The 20,318-nt window shown below is 37.9% G+C and overlaps 1 protein-coding gene across 1 annotated transcript; it reads right to left on the bottom strand.

The window, feature by feature from the left end:
* Positions 1–583: 583 nt before the first annotated feature.
* LOC114477619 (bromodomain-containing protein DDB_G0278469-like) lies at positions 584–10,825 on the bottom strand. Its single transcript, XM_028470043.1, has 6 exons — positions 10,699–10,825; positions 5,585–5,761; positions 5,365–5,405; positions 4,733–4,780; positions 2,932–3,060; positions 584–697 (listed from the first exon to the last, which is right to left on the bottom strand). Exons 1-5 carry the CDS (start codon positions 10,751–10,753, stop codon positions 2,977–2,979), a joined length of 405 nt encoding a protein of 134 aa, XP_028325844.1. The 5' UTR covers positions 10,754–10,825; the 3' UTR covers positions 584–697; positions 2,932–2,976.
* Positions 10,826–20,318: the final 9,493 nt, after the last annotated feature.

Below are 20,318 nucleotides of genomic sequence, written 5' to 3'. Positions count from 1 at the left end.
TTTAGATATCGATTTAACATTTAGATATAACATATATCATTTATATTTACATTTATATATTTAGATTTAATGTATTTTTTTATCTCTATAAATGTGGTTAAATGTTGTGTTAAATGTAGGAAGTGAGATAAATAATGACAAAGTGTTAGCTACAACTTTTATACTAAATTTTTACACTTGGCACCCCATAGTTTGAAGGATCTGAAATGATCAGGCCTGCGAAAAGATTGGGCACTGACGGTGACATCTCGTCTTTATTATCTATCTGTCTATGGTTACAACAATGTAAATATTTTCAACACTCCATGTACCAACCCAACCCAATCCTACTCCTTGAATAACAAAGCATTAATGCCTGCTGAAGCCACGCCCACACTGCCCTCTGCTGGCATGACAAAGCACAGCTTGTTTAAAATGTACTTTTATTGCTTCAAGAAAACGGAAAACATTTGCTTTATCCAAAATCAATTTAAAAATAATTTATTGCACCACAAAAGTGTAGGAAAAATACTTACTGGACCAAGGAATTATTTTAAGATATTAGAAAGATCTTTATAGTTTAAAAAAGATTTATTCACAAAAATGGGATTCAGAACATTTATTTTGAAAATTACAACATAAAAAAGAACAGTTTAAAGAGCTTTTATTACATAAAACAGCAAATTGTAGGAGCTCAGCAGGTTTTCAGCGTTGAAATCTGTGAGGAAGAAACACAAACATGACATAAAGTAACTGCCGTAGAATGTAATCAAGGATTCAAAAATACTTGCTTTTAAGAAGCTTCACTATGCAAATTTATTAAAGATCCAACTTTGTAAAGTGTTTTTGTGAAACACAAAGCAAAATCATTTAAATTGTTTAAAAATAGACAGAAGAAAGCTCCAACATACTTTTAAAAGTACTTCAGCATTATAAATAATTTTGTATTTAAAAGTGCTTTGTTTTTAAAGTATTTCACTATTTAAATATACTTGGTTTTAAAAACATGTTGAGACCTTACTTTAAAGACACCTGAAGTTTTAAAGGCACAGAGTAAAAGTATTTAATTATTCAAGAATTAAAGTGTTGCTTCAGTGCTTTAGGTGTTTTAGTATTAGTATACTTCCAGTGGTCACTACATATTTAGAGGAACTTGCTTTTCAAAAGTACTTAGTATTTAAACAATACTTCAGTTTTTTAAAAGTTATGCGGTATATGAGTACTTTATTATTTAAATGTACTTTAAAAGTATTTGTTTTTAGAAGTAATTCATTATAAAAATACCTAGTTTTGGAAAAACTCTTCAGTGTTTAAAAGTACTTAAGTATTTGAAAGAATTTTAATATATGAATACTTTAGTATTTAAAGGTCCTCGTTTTTTAAAAATATTTAAACTCAGTATTAGAATAACTGTGTTTGGCGGATTTTATGCATTTAGAGAAACTTGCTTTAAAGATGTTTGAGTGGGCCCGTCGGGGGGGCTGGATGGTGGGGCTGAGGGTGGAGGGTGCCGTCGCCTGTGCTACTGAGTAGTGGCATTCCCACCTCAAATTGCCCTATCAATCCTTCCAAATTTAATCGCACCTCAACACACCACCCCCCGGAAGGTGTGACTACCACTTCCACCCTCTGTATCTATTTGCACCACATAAACATATATACACAAAGGTTGGACGGGGAGCACCGGGGTTGCTGCTGGGGGCTCCCTTCGCGGGGTCTCTCCGGGCGGTGTCGGCCCGGCGGGGAGTGGGGGTGCCTCTTCCCTATGGGTGTGGCTTGGGGTGGATGTCGTGGGGGGCCTTGGGGTTGGGGGCGCTGGCGGAGTGCACCGGCTTCTAGGCGCTTTCTCGGGTGTGTATGTGGGGGGCGGTTGCTGCCTCTCGGCTTGGTGTCATGGGGGAGTCAGGGGGGCTGCTCGGCTGGTGGGGGAGGGGTGCCTGGGCTCCCTGGACCCCGCTCTTTCTGCTATTCTGGCTGCGGCCTCGAGTCCGGGGCAGCGCTTGGGTTTACAGTGGCAGTTTCTTGCACATACATTGGTCTACGATGCACTAGCACGCCTTGGACTGTGGGATAAAACTTGTAGTGGGCTTAACTTTAGACATGTTGATCCCAAATACCTGTTTCAGGTATTACCACTCACTCCTTCCCTCTGCCCACAGCCACCACCATTATAGTTAAGTCTAACTCTTCCCCACCCTTACATTTCTCTACCTTGAATCGCTCCTCCCTGCTCTCTTCCCCCTCCACCTCCCCCCCACCCCCTCACCTAGGTGTAACACTGCCCTCTCTTTTTATAATCTCCCTTTAATAAAGTGTTTCTTACCCTTCCTTAGGGAGGGCTGGTGATGGTCACAATTATGCAATACAATAATGCAATTTATTTAATTGCAATAACAAAACCAAAAAAAAACATTGCTGTCTAAAAAAGATTGCACTTCTTGTAGTGTTGACCTTTGACAGCATGTGCAGACAAAAAAAAAAAAAAGATGTTTGAGTAATTAAAAGTAGTTAATATTCAGATACATCTCAGTAATTAAAAGTAATTGGTCTTAAAATATTTCTGTATTTAAAAGTACTTTGGTATTCAGGAATACTTACTTTCAGTGGCTACGACATATTTAGGGAAACTTGCTTTTCAAAAGTACTTAGTAATTAAAAGTACTTCCGTTTTTAAAAGTAACAGTATATGAGGACTTTATTATTTAAAAGTACTTTATCAGTTTTGGAAAAACTCTTCAGTATTTAAAAGTTCTTTAGTATTTGTAAGTATTTTAGTATATGAGTACTTTAATATTTAAAAGTGCTTGGTTTTAAAAATACTTTGGCCTTTATGAATACTTGCTTACAGTGGCCACTAAATTTAAATAAACGTGCTTTAAAGACACTTAAGGTTTTAGAAGTACTTGTTTTAAGAAGTACTTAAAAGAGCTGTAGTGTTGTAGCGTTGCTTACCTGTCAGTGGGGAATCCAACCGTCGCTCTGTAATGGTTGTCAGTCTCACATGAGAAGAACAGCCAATAGGAGCAGGGGCAACGTAGAGAGTCGACCAATCCCCGAGGCCGTAGAGGTCACATGGTTTACCTGAGGGGCGGGATTATCACACGTTACCGACCTGCACCAACCAAGAGCTGCACATTTTCTTATAAACCTTTTATAAACAGATTACAGAAGCACTTTGTTGATTCGATTAAAACAATAAAAGTAAAATCCGATAAACACTTTTATTTTGCTAGTTTCTGTTTATACAACTGTTCTTAGATGTGTTTACGTAACATTTAATCAACGATTATGCTGTTTTTGATGCTTTTTCTTTTTTGAGAGCTCTCGAGAGATTAAATACCAGCTTTTACTTTGAAAGGCATACATTAATACTGTTAAATAATGCTTCCCCGCATTGTTTGACAGCAGAGGGCGGTGATGTTTGTCACTAGTCTACCTATTTAAAAGCTACTAATACCAATGGAATGCAAAACCAAATGTTGATATGAGGGATGTGGGTGGTTTTTAAGGCTTGCCAGAAACATATGAAATAGTCATTGGTGGTCTCGATTTGCAACGTGCCTACCCAACCCTAGTGGTCACGGCACATCGGCATGCTATGCACTACAAACTCATGAGTACATACTGTCTACTATACACTAAGGATGAGGAGCGTTCCCACTGAAGTATACTTCCAAGTTTCCCAAGATGCATTTGGAACCTACAATGACAAAAATCTGAATCACACTGAGGCTAAATATCTCTGTTGATTCTCCACCTTTGAAAATTCTGAAAATATTTTAAGTGAGAAAGTGACCAAGAAGAATATCAACATGTGCTCATTTGATCCATAAAACTCACAGAAACTCATTTCATTCCAACATTTCTGAGATTTATGGAGACCCTCCATTGTGCTACTGACTAAACGTCCTGATAACTTTAAAACAAGATCCCTATTTACAAAGTGAATAGTTTGTCAAATGAGAGACGCGTTGAGTATCTTTCACACATTAACACAATCTCTGTTAGCAGTGTGTGCGTCAGCTGTTAATGTTGCTGAGTCACATCACCAACACTTGTGTGGAAACAGATTGGCGAAAAGTCTGTTAGCTTAATGCTAACATATAAAAACAAAAACTGTATTAGCATTGTGCTAATATAAACAGTCATAGCTGCCAACCCTCACACATTCACTGTGAGAGTCACACAATTGGTTGATTTCACATGGTCTCACGCCCCACTTTAAATTTCTCACTCCAAAAAAGAGTCTATGGCTTCACGCAGCTTCCTTAATAATGCGAGAGCGCTCGCAGAAACTGAAGTCGCTATAAACTGTAAAATAAAATAGTTATAAGCGATATTGTAACTTTTTGTATCACCAAAATGGAAAACTCGATATATCTTAACTCTTGATATATTGCCCAGCCCTTTGTGTCGGCCTAAATGACAAAATTGTGGTCAGCCCCGCTAAATCTTACTCCAAGGTTTTGTTTAAAGTTTGCAGCTCTGATAAACACCTTAACACAACAAACTAACTCAAAGAACACGTCATGCTGTGAAATACACACAAGAACAGCTTATTAAACACAGAGCATTTCTGTAGCTCACTAAAAAAATTACAACTTTGGCTGTTAACGCTTTAGCTGCTTGGACAGATTTTTGTTTACTTTGCTCAAATTTATCCCGTATTTTAACCAAAAAAAGAAGCGTTCCTTATTGAACCGACAAGAGATGAACTTTGTCTGTATTTCATGGTGATGTCATCATTACTCACACGTGGGTGGGAAATCTTTGAATCAGCCACTTGGTTTGGCAACGGCGCCTGAGGAAAACACAGCACGGTGAACAAAAGAGAGCAAATAACAGCTGATTTTGAACAAAAATGTTTGCAGAAATATTCTCAGACCTTACAGAGGATTGCTGATTATTGACCCACTATACTGTATCACAACAAATGGGGCCGCAAAATAACAACAAGTTAATTCTTATTGTTATTTCTCTCTTCACACCTTTTGTACGAGTACACAACTTTTTTGGTTTTTTTAGTATTCTTTAGAAATATGGCAGGAGGGGGAATTTCTTGAGGCCAGTGAATAATTTAGTGTTGTTTCCATTGTTTGTGTTGTTTACAATGATATATTTGTGGTCATTTTAATTTAAAGTTAGTGGAAAGCCAACAAGCAAGAGAACACAAAGCTCTAAACCAAATGTTTTGTTATGCAGACGATGTGAGAGTGTTTCACTGAGAACTTTTTGTATTGTTTTAGTATGGGGGGGTTGGTATTTCTTTGGATCAGTGAATAATTTAGAGTCATATAAATTGTTCCTGCATTTTGAGTCAGTCTTGTCATAGTCAGGTCAGTGTGTTTGAAACAAAATAAATACATTTCTTAAAGGGTTTCTTACCTCACTGCTGGTACTTATTGGTACGCTGTACACACCGGTTACTATGGAAACAAACACACTGTAAACAAACGTAATCTGTCTCACTGTCTGTCTCTATGTCTGTCCTGCTTTCTCTCTCTCTCTCTCTCTCTCGCTCTCTTTCTGTGGTGTGTTTAGGGGCAGTCGGACATTGGAAGGCCAGCAGGTTTAATGTTTGCTGCTTTTTGTCCATGGCTCTTACGGTAGTAGTAGTCAAAGGTGGAGTTGTAGTCGTAGTCGGGCGTGTCTGTAGCTGTGTCGTAATCATAATATTCTGATGTTGAATCAGAATATTCTTCTTCTTCTTCTTCTTCTTCTTCTTCTTCTTCTTCTTCTTCTTCTCCTTCCTGCTCTTCATGGAGTCCTGCAGCTTTAGTTTCTGCAGTGAGGAAGAACGTGTATATAAGCGTTGCTATATGATGCTTATCAAAGACAACAGCAGCCTTTAAGCATTCTTTACAGTGCGCTTGTTCATAACAAATGGAAAAACAAAATCCTCACATAAACATGTTAAGGCTGTAAACAAGACTTCTTCATTTGTTTACCTGTTAAATAAGGTCAGAACAAAGTGTCAGCTAGCAGTTACCTATAGCTTAGCCTCTGCTAACAGAGAGACTAACACAATTGCACCTGTCTGAGGTTGAAATAACAAGGTTCACAACACTTTCTGCGGTACTGGGACACATATTGAGTGACCGTTGTAACTGACCACCAACATTTGTCTTGGTGTGACTTTGATACAGCTGTTAAAGTGTTACTATATGTTTATAGAAAGATAGATATGGACACACTGAAACGTCATTTCGTTCCTATTAATTATTCACAAACAATATTTAGTCTAAATCAGGTTGACCATATTCTAATTTAAAAAAAAATTACTGACATATTCTTGAATTTACCTTGTAATGGCAAAATACAATAGATTAATAAGTTGCTTTTGTCCATAAGGTTTAAAAATCAATTTCTCTCTTTATACCAAAGACATAAAAACAATCTTAAATCAGTGGCGACTCAAGTCATTCACTTTTATTATGATTATAACAATCTGTCCTTGAAAAATCTCTATAATTGAAACAATGAGAAACATTTCTTAGAAACTAAACTATAAAAAAAACCCTCAAAACTTACATAACATTGAATAATCATTAAATATACATAACTGTAACTTTAATTCCGATAGGATAAGTTTCTCTGAACATCCATGGAGGTTTTTTATCATCCAGGAGGGTTTCCTGCGAACAATTTTAAATTATATTCACTGGTATTTGGTCTCTTTCAGTCTTTTTTTTCTCTCTACTGCGTGTGTGACAATGTCGTCAAAACAAAGAGGCATCTTCAATAATTCCATCACCTGTGAATGAATCTCACTGCTCCGATAGAGCAAATATTAGCAGAGTTACGATAATTTTAATGTAACTTTTTCTCCGAGATGCGTTTAGGGTCCCTGGGAAACCCGGACATTTTCATCTATAAAATCCTTCAGGACAAATCATGACATATGGCCTTGTCTAAATGTATTCACTTCATAATGAGGTAAATTTACTTCATTAATTTATTTTGTATTGTGTCCTTGCTAATATTCTCATCAAACAAAGTTGATACATTTAATGTTTCAGTTGTTTGTGTTGTTTACATTCATATATTTGTGGTTATTTAAATGTAAAGTTAGTGGAAAGCCAAAAAGCCCAAGGCTCTAAACCAAATGTCTCAATATGCAGACGATGTGAGAGTGTTTTACTGAGAACAATCCTGAAATGTCTGCATATTATACACTCTTTGCTGAATTGCAAAGGGGGGAAATGCTGCATAAAGTAACCGATTATTTAGTTCAAATGTGACAAACTGTAAAATATTTACTCATCATTGCCAAGAGATTAGAGAATATACAACCCAAAATTATTAGTTTGGAACGTACGAGAGTTGACGTTCCCAGCAGCGCACACTCGACCAGAGCATGTGTGGAACTCATTGATAGTGTGGCGATGGTGAGATAAAATGATATTAAAAAAACTGGGAACGCAGTGACACTCTGCATGTCCGGGAGGAAGAGGAAGTTGGAGGAACGCCAAAATACAGTAAGAAATCTATTCAACTCTGACCCAGATAGATAAATAATAATAATTTTGCCATCAAAAGCCTGGTGTCATTGGTTTTTTTCCCGTTTTATGTAAGGAAACAATGTTCAGATGTTAGAGTTGTCACTAAAGCAAAAAAAAAAATAGCTTTAAAGTCACTGACAGGGTTTTTTTTTTACAGCTTTTTGCTCTGAAACTGCAGATTTGTGTAAAACTTTCTCTATTCAACGGCTGATTACAAAAGAACGAAACGAGCCAGAAACAAATTGTTTTTTTCATGAAAGTAGGGGCTTCAATCTTTCAGAATCTGGTGTCAGATTTCAGATAGTCATAGTAGAAAATATTCTGTGGGTCTTTAAAATCAGTCAAAACGCTCAAAAAACGGCTGGCACTGAGGGGGGTAGAAAATCTGAAAATGGCTGGCACTGAATGAGTTAATAATGATATTAAAAGCTACGATTTAAGACTTATATTACATTTTGAGTCATTATAGAAATTGTTAAAATGAACAATTTGATTAGGTTATATTTATTTCAAACACTTCCAATTTTTATAACAGACATTCAATTTAAAAAGTGGGACAATTGATCTCCGGGTTTATTTCGCAGAGAGAAAGGTCAAGACTTCGTCTGAAAACCCTTCAGCTAGCAAAGGAGAAGGATGAAGGATTACTATGTCAGCACAATTTAGAACTTTGGTGTGTTGGTGTAACTCAAAATATCAAGCAAGATGGAAAAAAATAGAAACAAGTATTTCTGGAGATCGTCCAATACAAGCCATACTCGGAGACAAACGGCTTATAAAGGAGCTGATGCAACACGTTAATTTATCATTAAAACATATATACAAAAATAAATTGCAGTAAGAGATTAAAGTATTGCGTTGGGCCCCATATGATCATGATTTGCACCGAGTAAAACAGATGTGACGTTTAAAATTTGGCTAAACCAAGGCCTATCTTCATATTGCACTTATTTTCATAATGGGACCATGAGAAATTTTCAATTGATCAAGAGAAAATACCAATTACAAAATAGTGATTTTTTTTTTTTCAGATTTCTACATATTCGTTACCACATAAATAGTTTTATGCCAAAGAACAAAAATGTTTTAGACATGCCTATTTTGAAGATTTTCACTAAAGCATACTGATTATATAAAACAAAAATGGGAAAGACAATCAAATAATTTAATTTTGGATCATATTTGGCTACAACATTGCGCCTTCCAGTGGAAAATCACTTGTTCAAATTTATGGAGATGTTTTGGCTGGAAGAGCCTTTGTAGATACTTCACTACACTAGCTCAGAGTTCACATTATTCAGGCACTTCCAGCTGTTGGAGAAACTGGTGCCCAGGGAGTGTCACAATACCATATGTTTTGGTCATGTCCATCACTACAACATTTATGGAATTGGGTTAAAATCAAATTGAAAATCATTTTAAATCTACAAACAACTTTAAACTGGGACGAACTACTACTTGGCTTGTTATATTCTATTGGTGCAGATAAAGAGACAAAATGTGTGCTTGGTATGCTGAGTTTAGCGGCACAAAAAGATGGATCAATTCTTTATTTTCGAACTTGGATGATTGGTATAATTTGGTACATGCAATTTTTGTTATGGAACGAATTACATTTAATAACAGACTCCAAATAGACAAGATTGACAAAATCTGGGAGAAATGGAAAACTTAAATCTTGCCCTGGAGGCCCGAGTATGTATGATCCTCTGTATTACATGTAGAAACTGTAACACAATCATATAATTGTATTATGTACACCTCTTGTTTTTTTTGTTATGTCTTAGTTGTCTTCTTGTTTCTTCGATATGGAAAATTTTGGAAAAAAAAATAAATACTAACTTACACTAATCAGCCATAACATTATGACCACCTCAGTTCATCACCAGGTGAAGTGAAACCTAAATGTTCCTCATAGGTCTCACACCAATACTTCTTCTTTCATATCTGTTTCATGAATAAAAGAATTTGATAAACTTAAAGATCTTCAGAAGAAGGATTCAGTCCGTCTGCAGCGTGAACTTTACATCTGTCCTCAGTGAACGTTTGTCAGTTCAACAACAACGTTCAGGTCAAGTTCACTTTCACCCAAACGAAATGTTGCAGCTTCACTTACTTTCCTTCAATCCAAGCATCAGATTCCCCCTGTGGCCTCTGCTACAGCTTATCACAATAAAAGCCTCCATCATCTTCTAAAAATTATGAGTTGAACACTGCTTTTCAAAATAAAAGCAAAAATCTAAACTCTGACACACCCTCTGTGTCTTTTTTTCAGTGTTAAAAGATCTTTGAAGATTAAAATTTTTTACAATCTTTATTCAAAACAATTTAGTAAACAATGGTTTATGAAATAAAAGCATGTTTCTAATCTCATTCACCAAATTAGTGGATTCAGTTCAAGTTTAAAGTTTTTTAAAGATGTTCAATGGTTTAATCTCGACAAAAAACTATTATTTTACAGCTGCTTTTCAAAGAAAAAAGAAAAAAAAACAGGCCGTTTGTAATTTAGATGAAATCAACACTAATGGAAACAAACATAGATACTCAAAACAAAATTCCAGACTTTTGACTAAAAATTTGATTTTCTATTTCAATTTAGTTTTTTTCCCATTTAATTAATTTCCAGTGGAATTAAGTGCAACTGCAAAGCTTTAACAAAGAATATTAAATCCCCTGTGTTAATGATAAAATATTAACCTGCCCAACTGAAAATGAATCTCTTGGGATTTTTAAAAAGACACCTTGAATTAGAAAAAAACCTCAAATTAAAGAACCTCAAACAAAATTCTCATTTAAATAAAGATGCTTTAACAGGGGTGTTTTACATTAAACACGTGTTTAAAACGTGTTTTATTAACAGTTTATAAAGGGTCCAAACATGGCCAGGGGAGAGGGAAAAGGGAAAATCAATTTTCCCATTTGAACGTTTTTTTAAAATCATTCTATATAAATAATACAATTTGCATTTTATATTGATTAATCGTGCAGCCTTAATAGACATGTTTTTTTTTTTTTTCAATCATCTGAAATAGTTTTTAAACATTGTTATGATGGAGAAACAACGACATAAAGATCTTTTTATTCACTAAATTAAAGTTCCTTTAATATCTGTACAAGAGGTTTGTTTATTTTTGATGGAAAGATCATTTATTTGCTTTATTTTATCGCTTATTCTTAAGTCCAAACACGCAACGTTCAGAGGTCAGAGGTCACTCACCACAGCAGGACACAATGAGGACGATCAGGAGAAAGAGAGAGAGCAGCACATTCATCCTGAAGCCAGAGACACGACACTGAAACACACACACACACACACACACACAGGGGCAGGGCGGGGGCGTGGCCACATACACACACTAACGTCTCGTATTCTTGGACAAGTCGACGCCTGCACTTTCAGCTGCTCGTTTTTCACTCAAACTGAAAACACTGAGAACCACCGTCTCACACTGAAACTTTAACATCTGAAGACCTAGTTTAGCTCCGCCTACCACACAGCAATAGGCCAAGCGCCACGTTTCAATAACTGTTAATAACACATCAATAACCAGAGGTGAAAGTAACAGATTACAAGTACTCACGTTACTGTAATTGAGTTGCTCTCAGGGATAGTTATACTTTTTGAGTATATTTCTAAATCAATAATTATACTTGTACTTGTACCCTCTATAAAGCAAGGAATCTCTGTCTGTCTGTGTGTTCCTCAAATATCTCTGCGGATAAGGCTCAGACTGCCACGAGACTTTCAACATGGCTGCAGCTTGGTTAAAGTGTGTGCGACATCAGATATGTTTGAATACAGTTGAGAAATTATTTCATTGTCCACCGGAGGCACCACAGTCACGTGCAAGCCAGAGCCAATCGCTGGAGAGCACACTTCCTGGCCTCAGTACACGGTATGTGTGGACTCATATCAGCCGCACGGAGGAATCAAAGGACTAGTGATGTGTCGGTCACGAACGAAACGGCTCTGAAAGCTGGCTCATGCCTTACACGTGATGCTGGAGCGGTTCTTCCTCTCTCTCTCTCTCTCTCTCTCTCTCTCTCTCTAAAACAGCTTTATTGCCACGAGAAACAAGTTTACATTGCCAAAGCAAGTGTGACATAGAACAATGTACACACAAAAAGATTAAATGTGAAAAAAAATAGCTACATTTGTGATGTGCAAAACAATAAGATGAAATAAAAAAATAATAATAATAAAATAAAAATAGGCTTTCACTATTTATATGTGGAACAAAATGTACAATTAAGTTATGAGTGTTATAAAAGGGGAAAAGGTTATGTACAGAATTTCACAGCGATACGTGAGAGCGCTGCGCTGACTGAAGGAAAGCTTCTAAAACTTTGAGAAAATGTCCTCTGTTCCCAGTGAGAGGGTAATCAGTGAGGTCAGTCGGATATATGAAAAAAAAGAGGTACAGGTTGACGGGAGAAAATGCAGAGCGTCTCTGTTTCCTCCACTATAACCTGCAGCTACGGTGGCTGGGAAGTGTCAGGTGAATGCATTTACAGAAATGAACACAAATGCAAACAGGTCACAACACGAATGCAAACAGGTCACAACACGAATGCAAACAGGTCACAACACGAATGCAAACCGGCCACAACGGAAGTGTTTCCGACGGACCGGTATTACAGTCGGACGGGTATTATGATATGATAGCCTGATATGAAAAATATAAGAGTATCCTAATCAACTTTCACTTACTTTCATACGCGTTTCGATGTCTTCTTCTTGTTCTTAACTGTTCTGGTGGGTTAAAAACATCCGCCAGAAACGTGTCCGACTGTAATACCGGTCCGTCGGAAACACTTCCATTGTAGCCATTTTGCATTCGTGTTGTGACCTGTTTGCATTTGTGTTCATTTCTGTAAATGCATTCACCTGACACTTCCCAGCCACCGTATGCAGCCCCTAAACGGAGTACAGAAAAATGCCTGCTGAAGCATCCTGTTGGATGTGTCGCTGGTGGGCGAACGCAACATTATCCAATCAGGATGCAGAACACAATGCGCGTTCATACGCTGTAAAAAAAAATGCATTCAAAATTGCACTGTAAAAAAAAAGGGTGAAACAGAGGCCGCGAAAGGTGAACCGCGTTATAGCGAGGGACTACTGTATAAGCTTTCAGTGAGGGGTGTGTGAAATGACTGCCCTCTGTTGTGGTTACACTGATTAGCAGGAGTCTAAACTCAGTTATACATTCAATATTACAAGTGACATTTTAAGTTTTAAGTTTACATTTCTCTTTTCCTAAATCACTAATAATGTCTTTGAATCTCCCCTGTGTGGGGAAAAGACTCAAAAGTTTTATCTGATTATAGAGTGTATTTTTGTTACTGTGCAAAATAGTGTGTTATTTTATTTATGCTTAAAAGTCAAAATTTTATTTTTTATTTTGACTTGTTCCACATGACTTGTTTTTAATATTTGTTAAATATGTTTTACTTGTTGTCGTTCTACCTCACATTTGTTAATTTCAATAAGTGCTCCTTTTTTTTTTTAAATTGAGACTTGTATCATTTGTTATCATTGTGTAATGTTTATGATGTAAACTGAGGGAGAAAAAGTAGTATCAGCTCCAAATATCGGCTCTAGATAATCGACAGTCCGTATCGGTCATTGACTAAGGCTGATGGAAAAAAAATTGGTATCGGCATCGGCCCTAAAAAAAATCCATATCGGTCTATTCCTAATGCATACAATACATGTACACAAACACCTACATATGTATATATTCATACATGCATGGGCAGACTGTATATACAGTCTACCCATTCATGTATGAATACAGACTTATATGGCACTGCACTAGTGTGTTAAAGGAGGTAAAGTAATATGTTACATTTCTACACCCAATTGTGACTGAGTTGTTTACTATATTTTGTTTTAAAATGATCAACAGACATTGTGAAACTACAAAAAATGAAATGACCAGACAACAATTAAATGCATCACATCATTGGCCACCAATTAGATTAAACATAAATGCACAGCGCCAAAACAGCTTTGAATGGAGGTTCTTGTCCATATGTTCTTAGTTGTGCCATTTCTGATTAACGCCCAGCCACTTTCTTAATAAATTAAGTTAATAAATTATGTTCCAATTGTATTAGATTTGGTCTCTTCCTTTTTAAATTTATACGTTACATGTTTACTATACGCAAGGGAACCGTGGCAACGATTTATGACCAAAAATAAACATGGGGGGGGTGAAAGTAACTAGTAACTTTTACTTTGAGTACTATTTAATTGAGCTACTTTTTATTTGTACTTGGGTATTTTTTGTATGACTTGTACTTCATTACAATTTCCATCAAGTAACAGTACTTCTACTTGAGTAGCATATCAGTACACGATCTGTTAATAACACACACACAGAGTGGCGTCGCGTATACACAGTATTATTTATAGCATCATTTTAAACTGAATGTAACATTTGAAACGGTGATGTTGAGCGTTGCTGACTGCAGTTTATCTGCTGGTTGTAAAAGCTCATCATGAATCACTGAAGCCTGAAAGAATAAATCACAAACGTTCTGACAGTTCATGAGCAGGTCAAAGGTGGTGTTTTGGTCAAACTGATGTCCATTTTAACTAGTGACTTAACAAATCTGGCCCTTTAGAACATCCAATTTGGCCCTCAGGAAAAAGTTAAAAGGACAGAAAAAACATAAATGATTGTCTACGTTACCAAATATGTCCATTGTAGATATCTCAGTTCTCCTAAATACACAAATTTAACGAAACTAAACAATATTTGGAGGATTGCAATTTCCCCATGCTTTTATCACATGACTGCAGTCATTTTAACTCACAAATTCTTTTAGGAACTCAATTTTCTTGAAAATCTTTCACATAATTTCCCCAAGTTAAAAAAAAAAATTGGCCTCAAAATCAATTGCCTGGATATTGTTGGCGCCTTACATATATATCATCTATACATATTAAAGGAGCAGTCTGCAACTCTTATAAAAGTGACTTTTTGTCATATTTGCTAAAGCGGTCACTATATAAGGACTGCTTTACATCAAACTAGTAGTTTGTGTGAAAAAAAATTGTTGAGCCCCGCCCCCTGCTGCTCCCGCAGCCTTTGGCAGATTGCCAGAATGCAACACAACCGAGCAAAAAGAACCAATCAGCACCAGGAATGTGTTTGATGGGCTGTCTGACAGCTGTTGCTCACAGACCCCGCCCCTTTCTCGGAGCTAGAGCGCCATCATTTTTACAGTGTGTGGTCTGGAAAAGTAGAAGATGGAATTGGTGACTTTTCTGCTTGAAAAGTAATTCCTGCTGCTTGATTTACATTATGTTTGATGTGTAATTGTTACACTAGAACTCTGTGGTGCATGTGTTGTTCATGTGCACGCAGCAGCCTCCATGGCTGCTGTAAGTGACACTGTGTTGTTGCTGCTGCTGAGATGTGTGCACATAGAGAGAGAGAAGCGCTGCAGTGACATGGTTTTAACAGAGCATGTTATATTACTGTGATGTTGCTGTCAGATTAACGTTAGCTTGTTGGCTCCTCTGAGGGAGGGACTTTGGAAATTTTGGAGGCAGGGCAAGAGATCAGCGGAGAAGGAGGGGGAGAGTGGGGTCTGAGAGTTGCGGATTGCACCTTTAAGGATGCAACAATATTTGGTATTTTATCAAACCGTTCAATACGCCCTGTTCGGTTCAATGCACAACGGCAAACTACAGTTTTTTCTATACGTTTCCTCATCACAAAACTTTTTCAAAACTTTGTGCAGCCGCGCATGATATGGAGCAGAGACATGAAAGCAGCACATTGTTCCGGCTCAGTGTCATGCGCTGCTCGTGTCGCCTTCAGAGCCAATCAGAACGTCCCTGAATTTCCTAGGAGCCAATCAGCGCTTTGCATTCCAGCAGCAGCAGCACAGGTGTGTGTGTGTGTGTGTGTGTGTGTGTGTGTGTGTGTGTGTGTGTGTGTGTGTGTGTGTGTGTGTGTGTGTAAGACAGTGACAGGGAGAGTTCACTTCTCTGACCGTATGTAATTCATAAAACCCTTGAATCAAACTTTTCAATATGTCTTGCTGCCTGTACATTCGTAGCGCGGCGCCTCGCACTGCTAGGGGGGAGGGGGTGGGGAGGGCACGCAACGCAGCTCTACCCAAAAGGTATTGTGAGGACAAGATTTGAGCTGTTATCACAGTTTTACAGGCTTTAATGGAGGTTGTAGTAACCTGTAGACAATAGTTGATGCTAAAGATAAACAATCACACAAAGAACTGTCTAACACTTCATTCACACTTCCCTGTGTTAACTCACTGACTCTTTCCCCGCTTATGCCCGCCCATTCCCCAGCCTTCCAGCCAATCAACACTCAGAACAAATGTAAACAACACACCCATTGGCAGAGAAAGCTGCACGTAAACATGATGCCTTCATGGCCATGGGAAATTATAGTTGTTCCCTGCGCTCCAGCAGCAAATGATGAGAATGGCCCGACAGCTGAGCAGGAAAATGAGGCCCAAGCCCGGCTCGAGCTTGGATTCGGGCCAATAATCTAAACTCTATGTGATGGTCCACACTCTATACCTGTAAGTGGCAATAATGCACCATTTTGTTGTTTGCCATAAAAAAGAAAAATGTCATGTGACTTCTCGCGTGATGGCGATATCTCGCACGAGTAGCATCCGTAGCTTCACCAAACAAAACGTCATGGTGTTGGCACTGAAAGTGCCAACAAACTTGAAGGCAGATGTATGGAAATATTTTGAATTTAAAAAACACAAAGACGGAAATGAACTGGATAAGAGCAAAACGGTATGCAAGATTTGCTGCTTGGAGGTGAAGTATTGTGGAAACACAATGAATCTTCGAAACCATTTAACAAGACACCACACATAAACGCAGTCAGCCCCGAAGCAGATGCAGCTCGAGAAGGCATTTCAAGTTAAGTTACCAGTAAACTCTCCGCGAGCCCAGAAAATAACAAAGACTGTCGCTACATACGTCTGCAAGAACATACAACCATTAAATCTCTGGTCTTTGGAGAGAGCAGACGTGTTTTCATTTGCTCCGATAACACTACCTTGGCTACAGCTGGCTACAGCTGAACAGCCTGAAAAATTGGGCCCAAGACTGAAGGAAAATGGTGAAAAAACCGCAGGGAGGCCCTTCAGAACCCAATTCGGGTTTGGAAGAGGTCAAGGAGATGATACGCGAGGGTCTACGAAACCAATCTGCCGAGATAAAGTCGTTGGAAAAGACGCTGGAAAACTCACTGGTAAACCTACAAAGCGAAGCAAAGGTAGTGAAAGAAAAGAATGAAAGAAATGCTGAAGAGATAAAATTGTTGAAAGCCAGGGTTGAACAGCTGGAACAAAAGGAAAGAGAGAAAGATGTCATCATCACAGGCCTAAAGATAAAACCCAGGAGTTACGCGAGTGACGAAGAAACAAAATCGATTGAACAACAGGTCATTGACTACCTGGAGTCGAAGGACATTGTCCTGAACCCTGACAACATCAACTCCTGCCATCTCCTGCCAAAGAAAAATGATAACAGAGCTGTAAAAATAACCTTCACGAATATGAAATTCAAAGGAGAACTACTGAAGCAAGGAAGAAAGCTGGAGGAAACAAAGGTTTTTATTAATGAAAACCTGACAAAAAAAATGCAAGCATCGCATGGAAGGCACGCCAAATAAAAAAAGGAGGAAAGATTTTAAAGACGTGGACAAGGAACTGCAGAATTTACATCACACCACTGGGAGAAGAGAATGGAAAACCAATCCTCATCAAAACGATGGAAGACTTGGGAAAATAGGAAGGATCCACCTAAACAACAACATTACTGATGGTAATCATGGATATGGACCCAGATCTATATAAACACTGGAAACAAAACTCAGACTGATTATTTTACGGAGACTGAATTAAATGTGGAAACCAAGAGTAAAAAAGGTCTGTCATTTATTCATTTCAATTGCTAGGTGGTGAAGGATTACATTAAATTTAAATTCCAAGCGTTTATTGTCATATGTGCAGTTAGACACACGTTTTCCTGTACAATGAAATTACTACCTTGCTTATGAACTAAGATATAATAATGTGTTTATACAAGTTAAATCTAACAGTGGAAAATACAACACTGCCAATAGAACTAACAACAGCTGGATTAACCTTGATGTAGAGACAAAACAAGCTGCAAACTTGTGTGTCCAAAAGAGACATTCCCGAGTGGTGACACTATGGATGAAAAGGGAAACAAACTTCCAAACACCTTCGAAAGAGGAACTATTCTTGCACTGGAGGAATGCTAACAATGTCTGGCAGGGAACAAGGCCAACACGAACAATGATAGAGAGGAGGAGGAATAAAAAAAAAAAGACAACACTGACTACAGATGAGAATACACAAAAAAGGACTGTTCAGAACAACTCAAGAATGTTTGACCAGAGAGACATGTAAACCCATGTAAATTTGCGATGGTAAAACAGGGGACGGGACCCAGATAAGCAAACTGCTTCTCTCGTCTCCTTTTTCTGCATGTACAAAAAAAAAAAAAAAGAAAAAAATGTAAAAAAAAAAAAAAAAAGTGAATGTAACCATGTCGGAAATAAACTGAATAAATAAAAATAAATAAAAAAATAAATAAAAGATGGTTTCCACTGCCTTATGAAGACACTGGAGCCACGCTACATCATACTCACACGCAAACAATTGAGTGAAGTAACAATCCCAATTATGTACGCAGATGTGAGAAATGGCATTGCAACATCACTTAAATCAGCAGAGAGAGTCACCCTTACCTGTGACTGTTGGACATCCAGAGCAATGGAATCATACTTCAACCATTACTGCTCACTACATAGACAATGAGTGGAATCTAATGTGACAAGTCCCACAGACTAGAGTGGGTGAAACCAGCTACACCGCGAGTAATTTACTTGACCTGTTGTGTGAAGCAATTGGAGAATGGGAGCTGACAGACAAAGAGCCAGCCATCGTAACGGACAATGCTGCAAATATTGTCCGTTCTGTGGAAATGATGGACCTGTTGCACGTTGGCTGTTTCGCACACATACTTAATTTAGCTTCACAAGCAGCGCTCAACATTCCAGCTGTGGCACGCCTGCTCGGTAGAGTTAGGCGCATTGCATCATTTTTTCATCGTAGCACTACAGCCAGCCACAAGCTTAAAAAGGAGCAGAGGTTACTGGGCCTGCCTCTACGTAAGCTGGTGATTGACGTGGTGACTCACTGGAACAGCTCGTTGGACATGCTGGAACGTTTTCTGGAGCAGGAACCAGCCATCTCAGCAGCTCTGCTGTCACCTGAAGTATGCAGGAATGAAAAAAGATCTCTGCACCCTGACAGAGGCTGACATAACAGTTGCTGAAGATGTGGTGAAAGCTCTGCAGCCACTGAAAGCAGCCACGCTGGTGATGTCTGAGGAAAAGTCGCCAACTCAGCTCAGGTCATGTTAAATAAAGCATACATGATTAATGTAACTTCATGATGTTCTATAATTAATGTAAATATTCATTGTTTTTACTAATCCACCAAGAGCCGTGATATCCTTAACTGAATCAAAAATCAATCAAAAGTGAATCATGAATCGAATCGAATTGGGCCCTTGTGAATCGAATCAAATCAATTTGGGAAAATAGAATCGATACCCAGCCCTAGAAAGTAGCCAAAGACAGCGCACAGAAAAACAGAAGTAAACAACATCCATGCATGTTGTAAAAGCTACATTTTTAGAAATTATGCAAAGTAGGCAGGTCAGCGCCTGTCTCTGACTCTATGTATATATAAATTGGGTGGGGTCAGTGTCCCTCGACGGACCTCGCTCAGATCCCGGGGCTGTTGGCTGGTGGTGGGGGGCGCCTGCTGGGTTTGTTTTTGGTGGTCTCTCGTGGGGGTTTGTTTGGAGCGACGGTGTTCGGGGGTGAGGCCTTGGGGCACGGGGTGGGGGGTGTTGCTGGGGTGAAATACTAATAGTGATATATTATAATAATGATTAATTAATAATTCTCCATTTTTTATTTATTACTGCATTTCATGCACCTGACTATTATTACACACACACACACACACACACACACACACACACACACACACACACACACACACACCATCCTCCTTTTGTTTTAGATGTATATATAAACTGTAGCTAATATACTCCCATGCTTTGTTTTTTTTTGTTACGTGACTTTATTCTGGTTTGGTGAGATGGGAAACTTGAAGAAGGACAAATCCGAACACGTCGAGTGCGTTAGTGATCCAAGAATGACTTCTCTGTGTGTGTGTGTGTCTGTGTTTGTGTGTGTTGGGGGCGGGGGATCTTTTGTGTTTTCTTTAAGAGATAAAATATCTTAATACACCAAAGAGGTCAGAGCAGACAGAAAACAAGATCAGACATGGTATTACACCAGCAACAAGTCAGACTTATTGTGTGTGTGTGTGTGTGTGTGTGTGTGTGTGTGTGTGTGTGTGTGTGTGTGTGTGTGTGTGTGTGTGTGTGTGAATTAGTTCCACAAACATATTCATCTCTACTATTAGTTAGTGTTATTTCTTTTTTTGCTCACTATTTTGTTGTTGTTAATCCCATTTTTTATGTACCTTTTTTAAAATAATGTTATTATTGTTACTGTTATTGTTAATATTATTTAAAATTTGAATAGTTAAAAAAAATACAAGTCTTTAATATATTATTTCACCACTGGGGGTCACTGTTGTTTATGACTGACTGTAATCAGTAGTGTATTGCATTGTTTTGATTAATTGTTTTAATTTTAAAATATTTTGCCGTTTCTTTATTACTATTATTATTATTGATGAATTATTTAATTAAAAAAACAC

Source organism: Gouania willdenowi, chromosome 16, assembly GCF_900634775.1.
Source record: "Gouania willdenowi chromosome 16, fGouWil2.1, whole genome shotgun sequence".
In the NCBI taxonomy this organism is placed as follows: domain Eukaryota; kingdom Metazoa; phylum Chordata; class Actinopteri; order Blenniiformes; family Gobiesocidae; genus Gouania; species Gouania willdenowi.
This window is presented reverse-complemented; position numbering and strand designations above follow the sequence as displayed.